General features: G+C 53.3%; 1 protein-coding gene across 1 annotated transcript in view; it reads left to right on the top strand.

Annotated features, from left to right (window-relative positions):
• SHANK2 (SH3 and multiple ankyrin repeat domains 2) overlaps positions 1–24,126 on the top strand; it is a 457,530-nt gene that overhangs the window by 64,178 nt on the left and 369,226 nt on the right. The window contains exon 8 of the mRNA XM_068555086.1: positions 6,170–6,247. Coding sequence (XP_068411187.1) covers positions 6,170–6,247 — 78 coding nt within the window. The remainder of the gene's footprint in view (positions 1–6,169; positions 6,248–24,126) is intronic.

Genomic DNA, 24,126 nt, shown 5'->3' with positions numbered 1-24,126 from the left:
CTCCGCGTGTTGCCTCGGCTGCACGAGCGCGTCCGCCTTCACTTCTCAACACGTCTGCACCGCAGGTCTCGTCCAGACCTTGCTGGACTCGCAGCCTCCACTTCCTGCCCCTGTTCTCTTACAGGACACTCCGGCCAGACTCCACCCCTTCTCGCTCGGGGCAGCGGGTGGCATCGCCGCGGTCCCGCCTTGTCCCCACGCAGCTCAGCCGCTCCGGGGCATCTTCTCTTGGCGTCCGTGCCGCCCACTCCGTTGCCCCAGTTCTCCCCACGGTGACCCCAGGCAGGCCTGTCTGTGTCCTTAGGTACCTTCCAGAAAACACCGCCGGCTGGGTCCCAAGGTGCCGACTCATCTCTCCCCTGGCGGTGATGTCCACCCCCTGGCGACATCCCCGTGGCGACAGCGTGGGTGGCTCCAGTAACGGCTCCTCCCCCTGTGTACAGAGTGCCCGACTCTCCGTGGCTCCAGCCTGAAGTCTGGGTGGCCTTCCTGGTCCTCACGACCCCTCTCCCAGGTCTGGTCAGCTCCCTTCTGTCCCCTCCCAGCCTGGCCCAGGCCACTGGCATCCTTGCCCTGGACCGCTGCATTCACCCCCCCTCCCCAACCCGTCTCCTGCCTCCCCGTCTTTATTCCCTCACTTTCTGCAGGACACTGGAGTGGCTTTGTGCCACGTGGATCAGTCTGCGTTCCCCGTGACCCAGAAGGCCCTTGTCGCTCCACCCCCAGCTCCTCTCCAGCCCGCTGGCCCCGGCTTCCTGCAGCCCCGGGGCCTTTGCACTTGCTGCTTCCTCTGCCAGGAACGCTTCCCCCCTTTGCCACATGGCTCTTGCCTCGAGGCTGAGGCTCAGCTTGGAGGCCACCGCCTCAGGGAGGCCTTCCCTGACCACCCGCCCTCACTTTCTCCATCACATGACCGTCTCTTATGGTTTGTGTGGTGCTCTGTGTCCCCAGGGGCTGGGATGGTACACGGCATGGCCAACACTCAGTACCGACTCGTTGCTTGCACGCATGAATACATTTTTGGGGCCTGCGTCTTCATGTATAAGATGAAAGCGAGGGCACCTGGGCTCCTGCAGGGGGTGGTGACCCCAGGGGCTGCATGCCTTGACCAGGACAGGGTGACCCTCGAGGTGCTCGGGGAGGAGAGGAGGGTGCGTTTGTTAAGGGTCATTTCTCCACAAGTCATGCCCAGAAGATAATTGGATATTCTTCCTGATGCCTTGGCCCTCAAAACACACAGATTGTATCTGTACTTGATGGACTTGTTTAAAAGGACGAAGACACACCTCCCTCACAAGGGAACTTGGGCAGCTAGCGGCCGTGCAAGAGAAGAGCTAGGCTCCCATCAGCAATGCCTCTGGGTCGCAACTTCTCCTTTTCCTCCCTTTCTGAAGCCGCAGTTTTTCACTTAACCCTTCCTGGCCTCTGCTACCTTACCTGTGAAATGGGCCTCCTACTAGCCCCTTGCGGGGATGCTGTGAGGGTGGAATCAAGGAGCAGGTAGATGTGTTTTCTGAACTGCAAAGCATCCGTGCGTGCACACAGACACACGCACACACACACCTGTACTTACATGCACACACGTGTGCACACGTGCACAGACGTGCGCACACACACCTTGCTCACGTGCACACACAGACACACACGTGCCTGTGTACACACACACACACACACACACACACACACACACAGTGTCATTGTTTAGAAGCCCCGTGAACCACTTGCCCTTCAGTTTTGAAATCGCTCTCCCGGACGTGCTCTCCCTTTGAAGTCTGGTAAATATTAGAGTGACGGGGTGTGTGCCTTCAGGTTGGTTAATATTGACTCAGAGTTGTCCGTCCGTGGGTGAGCAGAGGAGTCTTCTGGGATCCTGGCTGCATTCCTCCCGGGAGAGTGTGCCTGGCAGTGCCTGGGAAGGGTTTATTCTTAGCTTCATAGGAAACCAACCTCCTTTCTGATGGGAATTTTCAGTGGAAATCCTTGCTGAGCGTTGGGGAGCGTTTACAAGGAGTTGCCGAGTCAGGCTCTTGTTCGGGGTCCTGATAGGCCAGGTAGCTCTGGGCATCTGAGGCTGCTCAGCTGGCTGGTCCTCCCAGGCTGCCCTTGAGTTGGGCCAGGGCACACTTAGGCCCAGTGTGAATTCGTTTCAGGGTGAGACCCCCAGGCAGCCTTCAGGTCCCCTGAGCCCCTGGTGGGGTCTCCCCAGCTTGCTGCCTCAGGAATTGACTGTTTCTTCTCTCTCACCTGCACGCCCACACCCCAAATGTAACCTGCCAACATTCCGCCCATCTCCCGGCTCTGTGTGCCCTCCGTGCCAGGACTCTCTCAAACATCCTCGGCTTTTTTTCTCTCATTGCAAACGTTGCTTGCTGAGGCATGATAACACGGTCATTTTAATTAATTAAATTAATTGACTTCAGGTTGTAATTAACAAGATCCAGCCAGGTGTAATTCAAGGGGAGAAAGGGAGGCTGGGGCAGGACTGGAAAACTCAGGGGTCTGTGTTTGAATAGAACTTGATTTACAGAACCAGCCGAGCAGGAGTTGAGACTGGAATAAAATGACAAGACCCGGGCACGGTCTTCACCGGCCTTCAGTCCACTTGAAGTAACGCCTGGGACTCTTCTTTTAAACCCTGGGTTTCACTGTACCCCAGATATGAAAGGTGTGTTTGCCAAGCATAGTACATCTTTTTAAATTTTCTTAAATGCTTTTAGTTACTCAAAGCACTGCACGAACGCACGCTCATGGAAAAGGTGCAAACAGTGTAGACAGAGTCTCAGGTTTCCCTGCAGTTTCCACCCCTATATTGTGGTGCGGGTCCTGCCCACCATCTGAACCCGGGCACGAACTCACACACTCATGGCTGTTTCAGGACACAGTGGGGCTCCTGGCGACTGTTTGCTCCCACTGTCTTTTTCTCTCCTAACCTCTATCTTCAAGTGTTCTTCACGCCACCCCACGGGGGCTGTCCTCGCTCCTGACAGCCCCATGTCCCTCTGCCCCTCTTGGGGACCCACCCCGACGTGGTCCCCGGGCCCTCTCTTTGCCCACAGCGGTCCACGAAGGCAGCCCGCTCCAGGCCTGTGCAGCAATCGCCCCTAAGTCTGTAGTGACCCTCACAGCCACCCAAGGGTACAGCTGAGGCCCCGGGACCCCCGCAGCCCGACGACAATCTTTCCCTGCAGAGCTCAGATCCGCCCCACCCCTGGCCGCGGGGTGTGCGAGCAGCTCCCGCCCTGTCCGCGGCCTCCCTGACCGCGGCTCAGAGAACAAGAGTCCCTCTGCCTCGGCTCCTGTTTGCTCCGTGCGCAAGTGGTTTCCTCATTAAAGTCATCATCGTGCAGTGGAGGCCCCAGGGGGGCCCTCGCCCAGGTCACAGGGACCAGGGCTGCCCCAGCTGTGCTTTGCCTGACCCAGATGTGCTCTTGGCTGGACCTCGCGGTCAGAGGGTGATCTTCCTGCCAGCATTCTCGGCAGGCGTGCTCCCCTGTCTCTGTCTATCTCTGTGTCTCCCTTGGTCTCTGTCTCTGTGTCTCTCTTGTTCTCTCTGTCTCTATCTCTGTGTCTCCCTTGGTCTCTGTCTATCTCTGTGTCTCTCTTGGTCTCTGTCTCTCTCTTGGTCTCTCTGTGTCTCCCTTGGTCTCTGTATCTCTCTTGGTCTCTTTGTCTCTGTCTATCTCTGTGTCTCCCTTGGTCTCTGTGTCTCTCTTGGTCTCTCTGTCTCTGTCTATCTCTGTGTCTCCCTCAGTCTCTGTGGTCTCTTGGTGTCTGACTGTCTCTATCTTTCTTACTTTTCTAATGCATGACACCTTTATTGAGCTATGACTCACACACCATACAGTTTGCGCATCTAAAATACACCGTTCAGTGTTTTCAGTCTGTGTACACGGCTGGGTAACCATTCCGCACGGTCAGTAATAGAACATTTTCAACACCGCACACCACTCCCCAGCTCCCACCCTGGGCACCGCTCACCCGCCTCTGTCTCTGGATTTTCAGCTTTCATCTCAGGCCTGCCATTTCTCCAGGTCCTCCTGCCCTGGCCTCGGCCCTACTCTTCCCGGGACAGCAGGTCCCCTCGGGCTGGGGTGGGGCTGCTGGCCTGGCCCCGTAAGCAGGCCGCTGGGGGGACCCTGGTCAGTGGCTTCATTTACTCATCACTCAGCAGTTGCCGCGTGTCCGCCCCGGGTGACCACACCCGTTGCCTCTGCTCTGGACTCTGTAGGTGGAGGTGGACCAGGGAGATGGGCCCGGGGCTGGGGTTTGACCACGCCTTGCACTGGAGTCCCTGTGCAGAGGCCTGTGGAAGTCGGAGCGGCCCACCTGCGTGAGGCACCGGCACCCGCGGGCACTTGACCATCCAGACGCTCTTCCCAAAATGTAATTTGCCCATCATAGCAGCCCAGCTGCATCTATTAGGCAAAGTGTTCATATCGTCACTGCTTCTGTAGCCGTGTGCTTCCACTTGTCTTTTTTTTTTGGCTGCACCACGAAACTTACGGGATCTCAGTTCCCCGACCAGGGATTGAACCCAGGCCACGACAGTGAAAGCCCGGAATCCTAACAACTATGCCACCAGGGAACTCCCTTCCGCGTGTCTTTTTAACTGTGGGTATTTGTCCCTACCCTCCCCATCAGGAGTTTCAAAAGGGTTGGCCTCTCCGGGCAAATAGTAGATGCTCATTAAGTGGACAGGAATAGATTGATTTTCATTGTACAAATCCACAAGAAATGACTATTGGCTGCCTTTTAAAAACGTCAGAAAATGTAAGTACAGAAAATAATAATAACAAAAGATTTACTCCGTCATCCTTTCTCCTTCCTGAGAAAGTAAAGCCCCTTAACTGGTAACATCTTTCCAGACATATTCTTTGCTTTCTATAATACTGGCTTTAAAATGTAAGTGAAATTAAGCTATATCATTGTTCTAAGACTCACGTTTTCTACTTAGACGTTCTTGGATATTTTTCTTGTCAGTTTATATAGGTCTGCCTTCTTGTTTTTGCTACCACTGCCTCGGCAAAGAATGTTCTATGGAGAACAGTATGGAGGTTCCTCAAAAATCTAAAAATAGAACTACCATATGATCCAGCAATCCCACTCCTGGGCATATATCCAGACAAAACTGTATTTTATTCAGAAAGATGCATGCACCCCAATGTTCACAGCAGCACTATTGACCATAGCCAAGACATGGAAGCAACCTCAGTGTCCACTGACAGAGGAATGGATAAAGAAGATGTGGTACATATATACAATGGACTCTTACTCCGCCATAAAAAGAATGAAATAATGCCATTTGCAGCAACACGGATGGACCTAGAGATTGTGTTACTAAGTGAAGTAAGTCAGACAGAGAAAGACAAATATATCGCTTATATGTGGAATCTAAAATATGACACAAATGAACTTATTTACAAAACAGGAAGAGACTCACAGACATAGAAAACAAACTTATGGTAACCAAAGTGGAAAGAGGAGGGGAGGAAGGAGAAATTAGGAGTTTGAGATGAACATATATAGACTACTATATATAAAATATAGATAGCAAGGACCTACTGTATAGCACAGGGAACTATATTCAATATCTTGTATTAACTTATAATGGAAAAGAATCTGAAAAAGGATATGCATATATATGTATAACTGAATCACTTTGCTGTACTTCTCTGAAACATTGCAAATCAACTATACTTCAATAAAAAGTTGTTTGTTTTGGGAAAAAAAAGAAAAGAATGTTCCAGAATGATTCCCACTTTCCTTTATTTTAGAACATTTTTGCCATCTCCAGGTTTTCTCTTCCTTTTTTTCCTTTTGTATTTTACTTGCAGCCTTTCTCTTATTATGTATTTTATACGCACGTGCGAAGCTCTCTGTAGATGGTCTTAAAAAAGTGGAATCACTGGCCGTGGGATGTATGGACTTTACATTTTTGTAGATTCTGCTGAGCTGCTGTCCAAAGTCTTTGTAGCAGTTGAGCTTCAGCTGACAGCCTCCAGGGCCTGTCCACCCCTCCTCCTGGCCCCTCCGACGAACAACAATGCCCTCCTGTTGACCTTGCGTTTTCATTTCTCTGAATTCTCGTGAGATTGCCCTGCGAACAGGCGTCTTTAGAGGATGCCTGTGCCACCGCTTTACGAACAGATTTCTCCTTCCTTCTGTGCAGGACAGCTGTGCCCGCGTGCTGCTTTTTCGGGGGGGAAATAAGGAATTGAAGAACTACAACAGCCAGACCCCATTCCAGGTAAGCGGACTTCTCAAACCCCGGAGACGCCGCGTCGTCGCGTTCCCGCACATCCTCTGTGTGTGTTGACGTGAGCTCAGCCCTCTCGTCGGGGACGGGGTCTGTGTGTGGAGCTGCGGCCCTGTTTCAGTTTGCCAGTCCACACTGGCTTCCTTCCATTTAGACCAAACAGCATCGCTAAGGCAGCGATGTGTCCAGGTGGGCGATTGACGAAGGCAGCTTGGGAGAGGCAGCAGAGACGTGGATGCCGTTCGTTGCAGCAGCTGTGGGGCAGTGCTGGCTTCGTGCTGATCCTGGGAATGGGGAGGTCTTGGTAAGAATCTCCCGGGAGGGAGCTGCCTTGCCGTCATCCGGTGCCCTCAGCCGGCCTGCTCTCCTCGGTGGAGGGTGAACGACCCGGTCCAGAGTGGCCGTGGGGTTACATGGTGGAGCGAAAAGCCAGGGTCCTGATTTTTTTTAATTGTGGTAAAATACGTATTACACAAAATGTACCGTCGTAGTCATATCAGTGTGTACCATTCAGTGTACTTAAGAGCTTTTTCATCACCCCAAGGAAAACTGTACGCACCGGGAGTTACTCCCTGTTCCTCCCTCCCGTGGCCCCTAGGCAGCCACTCATCCACTCTCTGTCCCTGTGGACGGGCCTCTTCCGGACATTTCATGGGGATGGAATCGTACAATAGGTGGTCTTTGGTGTCTGGCTTCTTTCACTCAGCATTGTGTTTTCAAGGTCCATCTGTGTTGTAATGTGTATTGCTGCTTCATCCCTTTCTATGGCTAATGTCCCATTTTATAAACATGGGGCTCATGGAGCTTTGAGGCAGCTGGCCAGGTGGTTTAGGGTGGAAAAACTTTTTTTTTTGGCTATAACTTTTTCAAAGTTACAGAAATGCTTTCTCATCCTAAATACAGCCCTCTCCACTCGAACTGAACACTGAGGTGACTGCGATTCTTTTTATTTGGAAATAATTTTTACATCTTACTGAGCTGAGAGAGGTCTTTCATTTAGACCTGGCTTCCACGGGCGACTTGACTAATCCTCTCCTTAGATATTACTAATACAGACGGGCTTGATGCCTTGAAAATGAACCAGTTCAATCCCCGGACTGGGCTGGATGTCTAACAATCACCATTAACCACTTTGCTCAGTTCATGAGAACGGACGAGCCTGGATTTTACTCGGAATCCGTGGCTTGAAGATACATAATGGGAAATGGGTCATGGAGGCGAGTTCCTGCTGTGCTAATGGGACTATAAAGAGTACGGTTTCGCCCCAAAAGCATGTCCTCTTTCCAGTGGTGATGATGAGGGAGCCGTGGGCTCTTCCCACTTCGTGCTGGGACACATCTGCCCTTTTGGGCTCAGCAGTGGGTTGGTGGCCTTGGTTTAAATATTTTGTTCCCATTAAATAATATCTTTCTTTGGTCCTTTTTTTTTTTGAAGTCAGAATGGTGCCTAAATTGCTTAGAAAAGAGCAGCTAACGCCCTTTGATTCATGGGAAACGCGTAGATGATAGAACAGAGCCATCTCTCCCCTTCTGGGCAGAAGTTTGTAACCGCCACCTGGCGCTCCAGGGGAGTGAGTTGTGCACGGCGTCCAGGACAGAAGGTCACTGTCAGTGACCTCCCTGTGAGTCCCCACTCCTGTCCCGTCACCACGGGCAGCGACCACCTAGGGCAGGGACACCCCTTCTTCCAGGATGCCTGGCAGGAAGCTTCGTGCCACCCTCCTGGCAGCAAATTCGCACCAGCTCAGACCCAAGGCCATCTGTCTCTATTTTGCTAACGATAATCAATGAAGTGCCCCAAATGGTTCAGGAAGACAATTATGCAAACACGCTTGAATGATAGGACTTTGTGCCCTGCAGACACTGTTCGTGTACCGGGCGGAACCGAAGCCTGGGATTCGTGTACCGGGCGGAACCGAAGCCTGGGATTCGTGTACCGGGCGGAACCGAAGCCTGGGATTCGTGTACCGGGGGGAACCGAAGCCTGGGATTCGTGTACCGGGCGGAACCGAAGCCTGGGATTCGTGTACCGGGCGGAACCGAAGCCTGGGATTCGTGTACCGGGCGGAACCGAAGCCTCTGGGATGCTTGCTCTGCACTCCCAGCGTGGGCTCCGACGGCGTGCGTCAGGAGCTGGTCTCCCCCTCGTGTCTCCCCACCTTCTCGTCTTTTCATGGCACAAAGAGACTTAATTCAGTCTTTGGAGCCTTGCCTGTAAAATGTCCCCAGCATTCACGGTCCTTCCCCTCCCAGTGATGAATCAACACCCTTGATTTCGGGGGGAATGATGGCCTGCCCCATCATTTAACAGGGATCGAGTATGTCCACCTGGGAAGCTTTGATGACATTCAGCTGCTGTTGTGAACGTGGGCTTTTCTAAGAAACCTTGGAATATTTGATAGACTTCATCTGGCCAAGCTTTCCTTAATGATTTAATCCAAAGGCTGCAGCAGCAGCGGCAGGACTCAGGGGCTTGAGAGAAATGCAGATTCTCAGGCATCCCCTCAGGCACCTGGAATCTGAAGCTTGGGGGCAGGGCTTCGGGTCCTGTGTTCTCACAAGCCCCCTAGAGACCCTGACATCCACTGAGGTTTGGGAATCAAGAGAGACAGAGGTGAATCTCTGAAGGAAGAGGAGGAGGAGTAACTCACAACATTACTTGTGATGGTGGTGATGGTGGTGATGATTGTGATGGTGGTGATGGTGGTGATGATTGTGATGGTGGTGACGGTGGTGATGGTGGTGATGGTGGTGACGATGGTGATGGTGGTGACGGTGGTGACGATGGTGATGGTGGTGATGGTGGTGATGATTGTGATGGTGGTGATGGTGGTGATGCTGGTGATGATGGTGATGGTGGTGATGGTGGTGATGGTGGTGATGGTGGTGACTGAGTCATCCCAGGCCACCATAACAAAGTACCACAGACTCGGGGACTTAAACAACAGGCATTTATTCCTCACAGTCTGGAGGCTGCAAGTCCAAGATCAATGTGCTGGCAGATATGGTTTCTGGTGAGGGCTCTCTTCCTGCACCTACTCGTTGGTATTTCTTCTGTGCAACATGTAGAAAGAGGGAGAGAGAGAGAAAGAGAGAGAGCTTTCTGGTGTTTCTTCCTCTTCTTGTAGGAACAACAATCTCATCTGATTAGGGCCCCACACTTATGACTTCATTTAAACTTAATTACCTTTCTAAAGGCCCTATCTACAAGTATCATCACAATGGGGGTTAGAGCTTCAACATGTGAATTCTGGGGGAGACAGTTCAGTCCATAACATTGATGATGATGTTGGTGGTATTGATGGTGATTAGGGTATTGGCGATCACAGTGATGATGATGAATCTTCCCAGTTGCACAGAATCTTTTTCTAAAAAATATTTATTTGTTTGTTTATTTAGCTGCACTGGGTCTTAGTTGTGGCATGTGGGATCTTTTAGTTGTGGCATGCATGTGAGATCTAGTTCCCTGGCCAGGGACCGAACCCAGGCCTCCTGCATTGGGATCGTGGAGTCTTGGCCACTGGCCCACCTGCGAAGTCCCCAGTTGCACAGAATCTTAAAGCTCACAAATGCTCTTCTGTATGTTCTCGTTTAATGTTCAACAACCCAACAAAGTAGGTATTTTTTTGCCCAATTTATAGGACACGTGGCATTAGAGATGTAAGCCTAGGAGTCCTGTATCAGTTCGTGGCCGAGCCTGTGACCCCCAGGCCTTCTGACCACTGGTCCAGGGCTCTGTGGTCTGGGGTGAGGCAGGCGCATCCTTTTGGCCTGTGATTTATCTTGCATCCTGAGATGGAGTGCACAGCATCAGGGATTCCTTGCTTTTTGGATCGCTCAGTCCAAGGGAGCAAACGTGTCCTGGTTCTGAAGATAAAGAGAAATGGGATGGAAAGGATTCTGCGGAGGTGGATGGTCTAAGTGAAGGGGGAGTACAGCTGGGGTGGGGGGACAGAGGAACAGCCGTCTGCGGGTCGGCCGTGGTGTCCGCTGGGTTAGGCGCCGGTGCATGAAGGTGCCGTGTAGGCATGGTTCACATCTGCAGTTGACTCAGTCAAGGAGATGAACCTTCCATCATGTGGTGGGCCTCATCCCATCAGTCGGAGGCCTTGGGAGCAAAAACTGGGGTTCCCGAGAAGAAGGAATTCTGCCTCCACACTGTAACACGGAGACCCGGCCTAGGGTTCCCGCCACTGGCCTGCCCCACTATCGCATGGGCCAATTCCTTAAAATAAATCTGTGCGTGCGTGCGTGTGTGTGTGTGTGTGTGTGTGTGTGTGTGTACACATCCGATGGGTCTGCCTCCCTGGAGAGCTCTGGCTGATACCCGGGAGGATTGATTTGGACCCTTCTTGCCCCCAGCAGCTCCATTCCAACGGGCCTTCGTGGTTTTGGAGGGAAGGATTCCGGCCCCTGCTTTTTTGGGGAAGCAGCTCTCCCCCGACACGTGTCACCGCTGTGTCCTCCGCAGCGGCCCATCAGATGTCCAGAGGCAGAGAGGGAGGGGAAGATGAGGAGGAGCGGGAAAGGCAATGAGAGACATTCTGGAAGGTCTGACGTCCAGTTGTCATACAGGGAGGGGCATGTGAGGACAAGATGCGGGGGGACAGAGAAGTCCTGGCCGTGGGGTCTTTTTGGTGAACATTGTGCCCGGGTATGCTGGCTGCCGCCCAGGGAGCAGGGACTCCTTGCCCCGCCGGGCACTCAGTCTTTAACACGCATCATTCGTGATGCAGGTTCCCATCGTCCCCACTGGATGGAGAGGTGGGTGGGCGCCGGGGTCCGCAGCTCGAAGGGGACGGTGAGGGTTGCCCACGGCCCGGGGCCCTGAGTCCTTCCTCCACCGTCACTCTGGATGTAAAAGGAGGAGAAAGGCCAGAGCCAGGAAGGAGGGGTTTTAAATTCCTCGGGTCTTAGGCAGTAAATCACGGGGCCGAGCCGGGCCTTGGCAGATGGCCATAAATCCGTTTCCTGGAGCCCCTCCCTCTGTGACGGACGCTCTGATGCCCAGGAACTGGCCGTGCCGTCGCATGTTCTCTGGGGGCCACTGCACTCACAAGAATGACCTTGGGTCTCTCCTGAAGTGTCAGATCCCGGCTCTTGTCCTTCAGGTCTATGAGCATCTCCCGGAGCTCTGACTGGCGCTCGCTCCTCGAGGGCACAGCTGGGGAGGGATGGAGATTCTCTCAGGTCGCACTTGACGCCGTGCAATGCAGCGAAGCCTTGCGAGTGACCGAGTCTCCCCGTCCTTCTCCGTGTGTTCCAAGCCGCCGCTGCTGGGGTGGAAGACGGCCCGGAGACAAAGGCAGCCTGACACTTTGGGGGGTGTTCGCGTTCCGGATGTTGTACTGTTTCTGGGAAATCGATGAAATCCGCCCAGCAGGCACTTCGATGCCCTGTTTCCTCCAGTTGTCTTTCTGAACTTCTTTCTTCGTTAGTGATTCAACAGTAAGACTTCAGCAGCATTCTGTCGAAATCCACACAGATTGTAGAGCAAGGTCAAGGCGATGTCGTTCTCTCCTGTGACCTTATGCTTCCCCGTTGCATGTCATGGGCAGAGTCCCAGGCCCTCTCCTGCTGTGCTGCCTTCTGCGCCACAAATGGCGCAAGGTGACATTGCGAAATTGCAGAGTTAACACAGAACTGCATTAAAGGCACAGACACACACGTGCACACACACAGACACATAGACACACACACATACAGATACACACACACACACAGACACACGGACATGCACACATGCACACACATAGACACAGGCACATGCACACACAGACACATACACATGCACACACACCAACACATATGCACACATGCACACACAGACACGCATGCGCGCGCACACACATGGACACGCACACGTGCACACACATACACACACATCAGCACATAGACACACGTGCACACACACAGACACGCACATGCACGCACACACACACACGGACGTGCACACGTGCACACACGCAGGCCCTCTGGAGGAGCGCATCTAGCTCCGGGTTCGGAGGCCATGACCATGCCTGTAACTTCATCCCCGCCAGGCACGCCATGGCCCCTCCCCTCATCCTCTGAGGCGGTCACGGGTCCTCCTTCTCCCCACTCCTGCTCAGGGAGACCAGCACCCACGTGACCCCTGCACGCCATCCACGACGGACCCAAAGACAGATCCCAGCTTGACCTGCAGCTCACCTGTACCCGTGCACCTGACCTCACACCTGGGCCACGTGGATGTTCCGTGTCTGGGTGGGTGGACCAGCCGGGGGAGGAGCGGGGACTGTGGTGGTGGGGGAGGGCCAGACCCACATGGGCACAGCCGCCACCAAGTGAAACGGGTACATCGTGGCAGGTGCCAAGAAGAGAAAGCAGGGCTGAGTGAGAGGCCCGAGGACACAGGTGTGAGGCGGTGACACATCCGTGGAGCGGAGGCGGGGGCCGCCGTGTGGGGAGTGGGCACAGCATTCCAGGGGGACGGGGCATGAGCAAAGGCCAGGGGTCTGGGAGGAACGTGGCGTGTTCGGGAAGGAGGCGACCCCTGTGGCAGGCACAGGGCGAGGGCTGCAGGGGCCCCCACGTGGAAGGGCAGTGTTCTGGGCTAAATAACGGCCCCAGAAGATTTAGGTCCTAATCCCTGGAACCTGCAAATGTGACCTTGTACGGCAAGGACTTTACAGAAGGGGTTAAGCATCTTGAGATGGGGCGTTATCCTGGATTATCCGGGAGGACTCGGTGTCATCACAAGGGTCCTTCTAACGGGATATGCACAGAGGAGGCCACGTGAAGACGAAGGCAGAGGCTGGAGGGACACGGCCACAAGCCAAGGAGCACCTGCAGCCCCCAGAAGCTGGAAGAGGCAGGAAAGACCCTCCCCTGGAGCCTCTGGAGGGAGCACGGCCCTTCCCCCACCTCGGTTTTGGCCCAGTGATAACTGATTTTGGACTGTGGTCTCCAGAACTGGATAAGGTTCTGCTGCTTGAAGCCAGTTGTTTGTGGTCATTTGTTCCAGTGGCCCCAGGACACTGACACAAGAGCCCACTGGTGGTTGTCAAGTTGCGAGCTCACAAGTTCCCACTGCCCAAGTCCCCGGGCGCCCTCCTGCCCGGCCCTGCACCAGGCTCCCTCCTTGGTTTCCCTTCTGCCCTCTGTGAAAATTGTCACCAGCTTGGGTGCATCTCTGCTCTTTGCCACCAATGAAAGCTACTAGGAAAGCCACGGTGTGGGAGCTGGGCCATACAGCCACCCGAAGGTGACATCTGCATTGCCCGTGGTGTGTCAAGTCCCACATTGGCTGCTGTGACAAGTCCCACAGGCGGGGTGGCTCAGACAGCAGGCGTTTATTACTCACGGTCCCAGAGGCCGGGGAGGCCAAGGACAAGGTGCCAGCCCTCTGGTTCCTGGCGAGGGCTCTCTTCCTGGCTTGCAGATGGCCGTCTTCTCTCTGTGTCCTCACGTGGCCTCTCCACTTTCAAGCCCCCTTCACGTGTGCTCTGTGAGAAGCAGCATTTAAACCCTCACAGGGTGGGTTAGGAAATATCAGGTTTCATCTGAGCCCTTTCCATGAGTGACAGTGAAAAACTATTTTTTTCTGTCCAGCCAGATTCTTTTTGATTCTTTGGGTGTGTTTCTCTGGTGTGTTTAGAAGCAGTTCGGTGGGGCGGGAGCAGGGCACCGCTGGTACCTGCCTCATGTCTTGTGATCTGCTGACCTTCCACGGGGCAGACCACATGCCACGGGCCGGGGCACCCAACTCTCCCACATTTGTTGGTGGAATAAGCCACAGTCTGCAGTTTGCCACCTGCCATCCAGATGGTGGATCTCAACCCAGAGACTTTGTGCCCTGCCCAGAGTTTTTTAAAAACTAAATTCTTTGCCAACATTTAAATATCCAGGAATTTCATGTAAACATTCCGATTTCCAGCTCCCCTCGAATAGTTAGGAAGAGTGGGCACACGCAGGCAGCCTTTGTGTATGTTGGCATTTGGCCAGGTTTGGGGAGCACTGCCCCTTTGGGGAAGTCGCCACTTGCCAGCCTGCTGCAGAGTCCCTACCGCTCCTTACTGCCCACCCCCGCCTGCCTCTTCCGCTTTGTGGCCTGGCTGGTCCCTCTGAGCACTTCTGCCCGTGATCCCTGCTTAGGGCATGCGGTCGGGGAAGCCATTCATTTTTAAGTAGTTTCTTTAAAAAGTTCTTCTTATTTGGGATTCAGACTCTGTGTTCCCATAGAAACAGGGAAGAGGAAGTCGTGTTTCTAGATTCGGGCATAGGAACCTGGGAAACCCGTGTTTTGGCTGATCTACTGTGCTGATCTATGATGAAGAAGAATCGGGTTTCAAGTTCATTATTCCAGCCAGTACACACAGAGTTCCTGGTTAGAGCCACGCTCCCTTCTAGGTGCCGGGAAATGCGTCAATGAACAGCAACGCCCCTGCTCTCATGGAGTGCGCATTAGTCAGACTGATGGTGAACAATTAAACAGATATACAGGGAATGCGTCAGGGTTGCTAACTTACTTGAAGGGAAGCAGGGTGAGCGGGTAGTGACACAGGGGTGTCTCTCTACCAGGCTGTATCATGATGGGAGCCTTGCACGACCTCTGATGTTTGAGCAGAAGCCAGGAACGAGGGAGGGAGGGAGTGGGCCATGCAGATATCTGGGCGACAGGAACTGGCACGTGCAAAGGCCCTGAGGTCACAGCATGCCTGGCCTGTTTGAGGAGCAGCAAAGAGGCCAGCCAGTGGGGGAGCGGGCAAGTGGAGGCCAAAGAGGCCCCCGTGACTCGGAAGGACTTTGGGCTTTACTCTGAGCAAGACGTGCAGCACCCACAGGACAGAAGAAAACTCTAAAGTGGGAATCAACCCATCCCATCCGACAGCCCGCCGTGGTCCCATATGAAAAGCAGGGCTGATTTTTACCCTTTGAATGACATGAGTGAGGGGTGCCCCACGAACTGAACCAGCTTGGGGTCAGGACAGGGAGATTTTCCTAATTAATCGGTTGGTTGATTGATTGTGCAACATTGGGGGAGGGGTGGCAAGGTGGAGAACAAGACTGTGACAGATGTGTCTTGAGGTCAGAATCATGAGGGCCCCGGGGGGCCCTGGGTAGGCGCCTGGTCAGGGGCAGGGGGTGAGTCATCAGAGCTCTTCCCCGGAACCCCTGCACCGCAGCTGAGGTGGGAAACCCAGGTTTCACAAGTTTAAAGTTGCTCAGTCTGTCCCCCTAAACAGAGCACTGTGCGGCCAGCCTTGAGACCCCCCCACCCACCCTCCCGTCCCCGGGCACGTGGGCAGGGCTGGGCCGGGGCCCAGGGAGGTCAGCTGGCAGGTGCTGCTGTCCACGAGCTGAGAAAAGCACACCCAGTCCCCAGGTAACGTGTGAAGTTCAGGAAGCATGTGGGCACCTGACCCTATTATGTAAAAATGAAGGAGAGATGGTCACCGGTCCACAGCACCAGGATGGGGAGAGAAAAGAGGCGAAGAGCATTAGGGAAACCGCCCCGCCTGCCATCATTGCACAGTGCTAGGAGCCGGCCCGACCTCGGGTCAGGACCCCGGAGACTCTGGGTGTTGGAAGCAAGGCTCCTCTGTGTTGGGGATTGCAGGTAAGGCTGGAAATGGGTATGTTGGTTGAACCTAGTAGGCCCGTATGACCAGGCTCATGGGGACCTCGCTGACCTCACAGCTTCCAACTCACTCCCTCTGCCCCAGACACCCTGGCCCCTGCTGTTCCTCAAGCACGCCAGACACACGCTTGCCCCAGGGCCTTTGCACCTGCTGTCACCTCTGTGAGTAGAACCCCTCCCCCAAGTATCCTGTGCTTCATTCCCCCCCATGAAAGCCCCCGGGGGGCGTCCTCCCACTGGCAAGAGCAACCTACCACATCCAGAGTTTCCATTCTGCATGCAAATGCTTCAAATCGAAAATAGGAACAGACAGCTGAGAATCACCAGTCATTAAGGGAAAACTGCCAACATGAAAGGCAGACACCAAACAAGCAGAAATAAAGATGATGGATAGAAACTGAGAAATTTAGAGAACGGAAGGGGACTTCAAAAATATATACCCCAGGGACTTCCCTGGTGGTCCAGTGGGTAGGACGCTACGTTCCCAATGCAGGGGGCCCAGGTTCAATCCCTGGTCGGGGAACTAGATCCCACATGCATGCCGCAAGTAAGAAGTCTGCATGCCACAACTAAGAGCCCACATGCCACAACTAAAGATCCCACGTGCCACAACGAAGACCCGGCACAGCCAAAATAAATAAATAAATAAAATAAATGTTTTAAAAAAATATATATGTGTATGTACCCGATCTCCTCAGTGTGATAAGAGAGGATAAAGCATTTGTGAAGTGAGGGTTGAAGGGGCTCATGACAAGTAATAATGGCAGCTAAGCTATGAGCGCAGCCTTGCTGAAGAGGACCGGAGATGGACGGGAGAACTGAGCCGTAAGGTAAGCCAGGAGTTGGGAGAGGGTTTGACACCTGAATGACGGAATTTCCAGAGAGAGCAGAAGAAATCTGCAAAGACATCATTCAAGACAATGCCACCAAACAGAAGGACACGAGATTCCCAATTGGAAAGGCCCCTGAACTTCCAGCATCAAATGTGAGCAAGTGTCCACAGCAAGGACGGAGCTCGTGAGAGCCCAGAACTTCGGAAATAAAAATAAAAATACGATCCTTAAATTTCAAAAAGGGAAAAGCCATTTCCATATGGAGGATCGGGGGTCAGACATTTCAGCAACAGCACCGGAAGCTCACGGACCGTGAATTTCATCCTCCAGGGCAGATGTCACCTGGAAACGAAGGCAGCGGAGAGATGGCCAGATGTGCTTGCACCTGGAGAGGAGGGCTCTGTCAGGACCTGGTGATCCATTGATTGTGGGTCAGTAGAAGAGCAGATTTTTAAAGGTGGCTGTTATTCACTCAAGGGAGAGAGACCCATACTTGGCTGGCTCTCTCGGCTGCGGGAAAGATGGAGTTAGCCATCCTAATGTAGACACGGGGTGATGATTAACCAAAGCAGGGGACACACCTGTATTGGGCTGTATGGTGGATGAGCTGAGCCCTCGTCTTCCCCAGCAGGATGTCGATAACTAATATTTAAATGGAAAGAAATCAAGACAGAGCACCAGGAGTGCGCTGTTTAGAAGTAGGCGGCAAAGGACTGAGAAAGCAAGCAAGTGTGAACATGGTAGGGGTGTGTGTGTGTAGGCAGTCGGGGTGTGGACAACCATGTAGAAGGATTTGACTTTTCAGACCATGCATCCAGATGTGTGGCACCTATAGAAGCAAAAATCTGATTTCATTTTTTTAAAGGCAATCTTTCCTGTTCCCCCTTTCCATGAGCTCACCTTTGCCCGGTGAACTCCTCTTCACCCTTCAAAACCAAAGCTCTCCCTCTGCAGGCTGCTCTCCTGCAGCCTTGGGCTGTCCCAGTGGTACTTTCCTTTTGGTGCCCGTGTTACTTGATATGCACCTGTAACATAATGTGTCGGCGTGGACGGTTTCTGCGTCAGTCGCCCAGCTACACTGTAAAGTTCTTTGAGGAGAGGATGCCCTGTCTCTTCCATCTCTGGAGTCCGAGCGCTCAGCGGCAGGTGAGGAACACACCTAACTGGAGATGGAATGAGCTGTGACTGGGCAGCTGTCCTTGGTCACCCGTCAGGTAATCTTTGTAATTCCTCACACTGGCCACTAAGTGGCAGCGTTAACTTGGGACGGCTCGGTCCAGGTGTGCAGGTGGGGCAGCCAGGGTGCTGCTGATTTTTTTTTTTTTTAATTGGAGTACAGTTGATTTACAATGTTGTGTTAGTTTCAGGTGTACAGCAAAGTGATTCAGTTATACGTACACATATATCCACTCTTTTTTAGATTCTTTTTCCCATATAGGTCATTACAGAGTATTGAGTAGAGTTCCCTGTGCTATACAGTAGGCCCTTATTAGTTATCTCTTTTATATATAGTAGCGTGTATATGTCAATCCCAGTCTCCTAATTTATCCCTGCCCCGCTTACCCCCTTGTAACCGGAAGTTTCTTTTCTACATCCGTAACTCTATTTCTGTTTTGTAGATAAGTTCATTTGTACCCTTTTTAAATTTTTTAAATTTAATTTAATTTTTATTTATTTATTTATTTTTGGCTGTGTTGGGTCTTCGTTTCTGTGCGAGGGCTTTCTCTAGTTGTGGCAAGCGGGGGCCACTCTTCATCACGGTGCGCGGGCCTCTCACTGTTGCGGCCTCTCTTGTCGCAGAGCACAAGCTCCAGACGCGCAGGCTCAGTAGTTGTGGCACACGGGCTTAGTTGGCCTGCGGCATGTGGGATCTCCCCGGACCAGGGCTCGAACCCGTGTCCCCTGCATTGGCAGGCAGATTCTCAACCACTGCGCCACCAGGGAAGCCCTGTACCCTTTTTGTAGATTCCGTATAAGTGATATCATATGATATTTGTCTTTCTCTGTTTGACTTACTTCACTCAGTATGACAACCTCTAGGTCCATCCATGTTGCTGCAAATGGCATTAGTTCATTCTTTTTTTATGGCTGAGTAATATTCCATTGTCTATGTGTACCACATCTTCTTTATCCATTCCTCTGTTGATGGCCATTTAGGTTGCTTCCATGTCATGGCTATTGTAAATAGTGCTGCAGTGAACACTGGGGTACAGGATGCTGATGATTGATGTTTACTATTTCTATCCTGAAGAAACACATCCTGAATGTCAGTCCTGGAATTGTTCATCAATTCGAAGTGAAGTAGAAATTACCCTGTATCAGTCAGCTCCGGCTGCCATAACAGAAGATCACAGATGGGGCAGCTTAAAGAACAACATTTATTTCTCACAGTTCTGGAGGCTGGAAGTCTGAGATCAAGGTGCCACCCCCTCCGGTGCCTGGTGAGGGCTCTCTTCCTGCCTTGCAGATGGCTGCCTTCTCACTGTGTCCTGGAGACAGAGATCGCTGGTGTCCCTTCTTATAAGGGCACTGATCCCATCGTGACCTCCTCCAACCCTCTTCCCTTCCCAAAGGCCCCACCTCCAAATACATTCCATTGGGGGTTAGGGCCTCAACACAGGAATTTGGGAGGGGGGAGGACACATTCAGTCCTTAAACCCAAACCGCAAGACCAGGAGACGTTTTAGGCCAAGGTTTTCTCAGTTTGCTGTAATGCTTCTGTTATCTGTAGTTTCACATTTGACTGAATGGTACCCTGCTGTCCCTCTGCAGACGTAATTCTGGGAGCAGTCATGCGTACACGTGTGTATCAGGTTATAAAACTACCCAATTCATCAGAAAACGCCCCTGCAGCTTTCTAGAAAGAGGGAGGAGGGTGGAGAGACTGGCGTTTATTGAGTGTCCACTGTGGACCCTGCAGGGGGATTTTATTGGGACAATGTGGTCCTCAGATGCCCTGCACGTTTAAATATCTTGAACCCCTTTTACAGATGAGCTAGTAAAGGCAGAATTGAAATTTGGGGCTGTCAGACTCCAAACTTACATCCCGTCTCTAATCGGCCCATCTGCCTCCTGGGATTCAAGCTGATGACCCCCTGTTAATCTTGGTCTCCCCACCCAGAATGAATGCAGCCTCTGCCATCACCATGCTGTTCCCACAGGTGAACTTGCAGGTTGGCTAATGAGCGAGAGGCCCCCCAGGACCCCCGCTGGATACTTGTTGGTTCAAGTTGGTGTTTCTTCCCTTTCTTTCCTAATCGCCCTCCCGCCCCCCGTGACGTTTCTATACCGCAGATACACTGTGAATCCTTTTTAGGCGCTGTCCCTATGGCTGCGCTTTATGCATGAAAAGAGGAGAATATCTTTGTCCCCCTGAGAACCAGTCTTCATCTCCTTTGAGAATGGCTTAAGGCATCTGAGCTTTCTGTTTTTGGGAAAATGCCAGTTTTTGTATATAATTAAGTCACTTCTGTTGGGGATCGTCAGAGAGGAAAAAGACAATAGGAGAAGGGCAGAAATATAGGAGCTCCCCGGGGCTGCAACAAACTGACTATTACTGGGTGGCTTATAACAGCACAAGTGTATCTTCTCACAGTCTGGAGGCCAGAACTCTGAAATCAAGGTGTCAGCAGGGCCGCGTTTCCTCCCAAGGCTCTAGGGGAGGGTCCTTCCTGCCTCTTCCAGCTCCTGGGGGCTCCGGGGTCCCTGGGCTTGTGGCTGCATCCCTCCCGTCTCTACCTCTTCTTCATGTGGCCTCCTCCTCATCTGTATTCAAATCCCCCTCTGCCTCCCTCTCATAAGGACACCTGTGATGACATTTAGGGCCCCCCCGGATAATCCCGGCTTATCCCATGTCCCCATCTCAAGATCCTTAACTTTATCACACCTGCAGACCCCCCTTTTTGCCATGTAATCTCTGGTCAGGTTCCAGAGATTTGGACCTGTTGTCTTTGGGGGGCCATTAATCTGCCCACATGAGAGGGAAAGAGTAGCCAAGCAGAGTAGAGGGTTCTGGATGGGACGAGGGCAGAGTGACCCCCGCCTTAGAACTGCCTTCCCAGACCTGGTGGGGGAGGGGACAGAGGCACGAGAACTTCTGCAGGTCCAGGTGGACCAGGGAGGCCAGAGTGACGGAAACCCAAAGGCCTTGAGCCATGGATGGAGCCCCGGGCACGGGGCAGGGCCGATGGCAGGCTTGGTGCCCATCACCGGGGGGACCACAGCAGCGCAGCAGACGCTGAGGAGCTCCCAGCGAGACCTGCAGCCAGGGATGGGAGGTGACAAGGAGCTGCCTGGGGCCATCATCTTGACGCCCCTGGGACCCATCGGTATGCCTCCCCCATTCTGTAGATCCCTCCTGCCCCCACCCCATCCCGGCCGTTACCCCCTCAGCCCTGAACCCTGTGCGCGTCTCCCGATTCCACCGGCCTCTCCCCGGCTCCCGGCCCCCCGGTGACGGTCCACGGGCGGAGTCCATCCCTGCACCTCCCAGCTGCGAGGCCGCCTCCCTTGATTCCCATCTCCCCCGCTTCCCTCTTGCGCTGCCTGACTCTGACCTCTGGGACTTTGCAGATGCTGTTCCCTCTGCCTGGAACTCCCCTCCCTCCCCGCGCTGCTCAGCCGGCTAGGTTAGGGCTAGGGCCCCCAGGGAAGCTCCAGCCCTTCCCGGAAGTGGGGTGCGGTGCCCCAGCAGCTCCCCTCACCTGCGTCGTCATTGCCTCTGGGGTCTTTGTCTGTCTCCCCCACAGGTGGTGGGTCTCCAGGGGGCAGAACCTCGTCTCGCTCCCCGTGGGTCCTCAGATGACCCCCCATGGGTGGCCAGTAAATGTCCGCTTATAGGTTGAATTTCAGTGAACGGAACTGTCTCTACGCGGATTTTTATAAGCGCTCCAGTGGCCTCCAGCCCTTTAAGCCTTGTGATGCGTTTACCCCTTGGGTTAACAGGAGTGTCCGTTTTGAGGGACTTGCCCTTCCTCGTTGGGGAGGGAACCCTGTGTTCCAACAAGATCCCAGAGCTTTAGCTCGATTGGTGACATTCATGAAGGCTGCCTGCCTTGCCCGCTCAGAGTCACCCACTCCTCCGAATGTACCTTCCAGGCACAGGGGCTAAAGGTGTGCCTGGGACCGCCCCCCGGTGACGCTGGTCCCCTGAAAACCTTCCGGGATTCTGTTCTCACTCTCCTGTCTCCCTGCAACTGTTGCCTTGCCCAGTCCTCAGCCGATTGGCTGATTCAGGGTCAATTAGATTTTGTCCCCTAGGAAATTGGGATGAGGGGAGAGAGGGCAGGGTCATAAAGACCCCCTGGCAACCCAGAGCCTGGGGAAGCAGAGGGAGAGTGGGGTGGGACACAGTGAATGGAGGAAAACGGGGAGGAGACGATGTGGATTGGGAGAGAGTAAGACAGACAGACACAAACTCATGCACACACATGCACACACACACGCACGTGCAGATGAAGAGGTCAGACATCCTGCACTAGGTTTTCATGAGATTCCCCCAAACTACCTTTTTGGTTGAGCCAACCAGTGGGTTTGTGTTCGTCAGATCCAAGCAGTTCCCAGGTTGAACAGGGACGGCGCCGGGTCGGACCCAGATGTTCTTCCTCTGAGTCGCACCTCTCTTCCACCACGTCTGCCCGCCTCGCTGTTCACACGTCTTTCCCACGGCTGTCCTTGGAGCCCCACCAAGTGCCAGGCTCTGGGGGCACTCGGCGGGCACGTGGTCACCTCGGGTGAGAGGTAAATGCCAGGTGCACAGAGAAGGGAACAGACTGAGGCTAAAGGACAGGTCACCGTCACCCCCGAAGGCGGCACCAAGCCTGTGTGGCCACAGGAAGCCCTTTTCCAGAGTGTGTCTGGCGCGTGGGCCGTCCACGAAGGCAGGGCTGACCCTGCCCCCCGGGCCCTCGGGAGGCTTAGGGTCAGGGAGACACCAAGGGGGTGACGATGACACAGCCACCTGCTTCCATCCGCAGCTCCGCTGGGGAGGGTCTCGTTCAGGCCCGGGGCCTCCAAGCTGGGTTCTCAGCACAGGCAAGTGACAGACCTCGGAGAAGGGCTCTGGCGTTCCTGTCTGCTTCTGGGTTTTGGACATTTCCCTGACTGCCACGTGGCTTCGGGACTTTTAGAAGATTCCTATGCACTCCCTCACCTCGAGAGACACTTTCTTCCACCCCCTCTCAGTTTTGAAAGCATCTGGGCATCTGCTGTTGTTCGTTTTTAACGCTTCCTCCAGACATAAGCAATATTGATCCTATTACTTTATTAAAAACCCAGAGTCCCCCTGCACGGCATCTTAGCTTGTCCAGGGCTGGCACGTCCCGTTCTAATGCCAGGCAGAAGAGCGGGGTTTGGGCAGGACAGAGGTGCCTGTCTAATGCTACAGATCTCAGGCTTGCAACTTAAAAGCTGCAGCTAGCAGTGACATTTCAGGAAAGGTCACGCCAATCAACAAATCCCAGGGGGGGAAAGGGACACTGACGAGTGAATTCCAACATGGATTTTTGTTTCTCCCAGGAAATTCGGTGTTGACTAAATCATGCCGGGGACTGACGATGGGTACCAGTGTAATATACCCTCCCTTTGGTGTATTCAGGGATTTTCACTTCCTCTTAATCTCTGGCCCTTCTTCTTTAGGGAGGGCTATTGGCAATGGGGGTGAGCAGCTGGGCCCGGGGAGTTGGGGGTGTGTAAGACACAGGTCCTCCCAGAGCTCACCTGGCCAGCACCAGCTCCCCTCGGTGGAGAACTGTTTTGCTCATGGCTTCTAGGTGCTGACGTAGTCATCAGAAACCAAAAGGATTGCCAACAAAATGGACAAATAAATAGCCCAGACAAACAGGGGGGGTCTCGCTTCTTTTGCCTTGTTGCTTTGAAGGTATTTATAAGTTCTCAAGTTGGTTTTAGCACTGGGATTCTTCCCCCATCGCTTTTGAACGTTTTGGGAATAGGCTCTAGAGAGCTGGCATTTAAGGGAAGGATATTTATTCAAGAGAGAGGAAACTCAGCCAGCTGTGACAGTGATAAGGCCAAATGGATGTCGATTCGTCTGAGACTTCAGCCTCGGGACCCAGGAGTGGTACCCACCGTGGGGTTTGGCCTGTGCTGCTGGAGTGGGGATGCAGGCCCACATTGGTCCCTGTTGCACGTGAACCCCAGGCTGTCTGTGATGGAGGCCTCCAAACTCATGCTTTATTAGAAGCAATTCACAGTGCAGGGTCCAGCCTAAAATGCCTGTTAGCCTCACGAAGAGGGAACTCGGTATAAAGATTTGTCCTGCTTTTCAGAACTTGGAGTTTTAAAAGCATCATCAAGCTGCCTTCTCGCACACGGCTTTCTTGTCTTAGCAAAGCGTCTTCTGGGCAGAGTTTGTGTTTTGTTCATCTCTTAAAGCCGAGGGCCCAGCTCAGGATCCAGCAC

Source organism: Eschrichtius robustus, chromosome 11, assembly GCF_028021215.1.
Source record: "Eschrichtius robustus isolate mEscRob2 chromosome 11, mEscRob2.pri, whole genome shotgun sequence".
NCBI lineage: Eukaryota > Metazoa > Chordata > Mammalia > Artiodactyla > Eschrichtiidae > Eschrichtius > Eschrichtius robustus.
The sequence above is the reverse complement of the archived record's forward strand: the minus strand, read 5'-3'. Positions and strand labels throughout refer to the sequence as shown.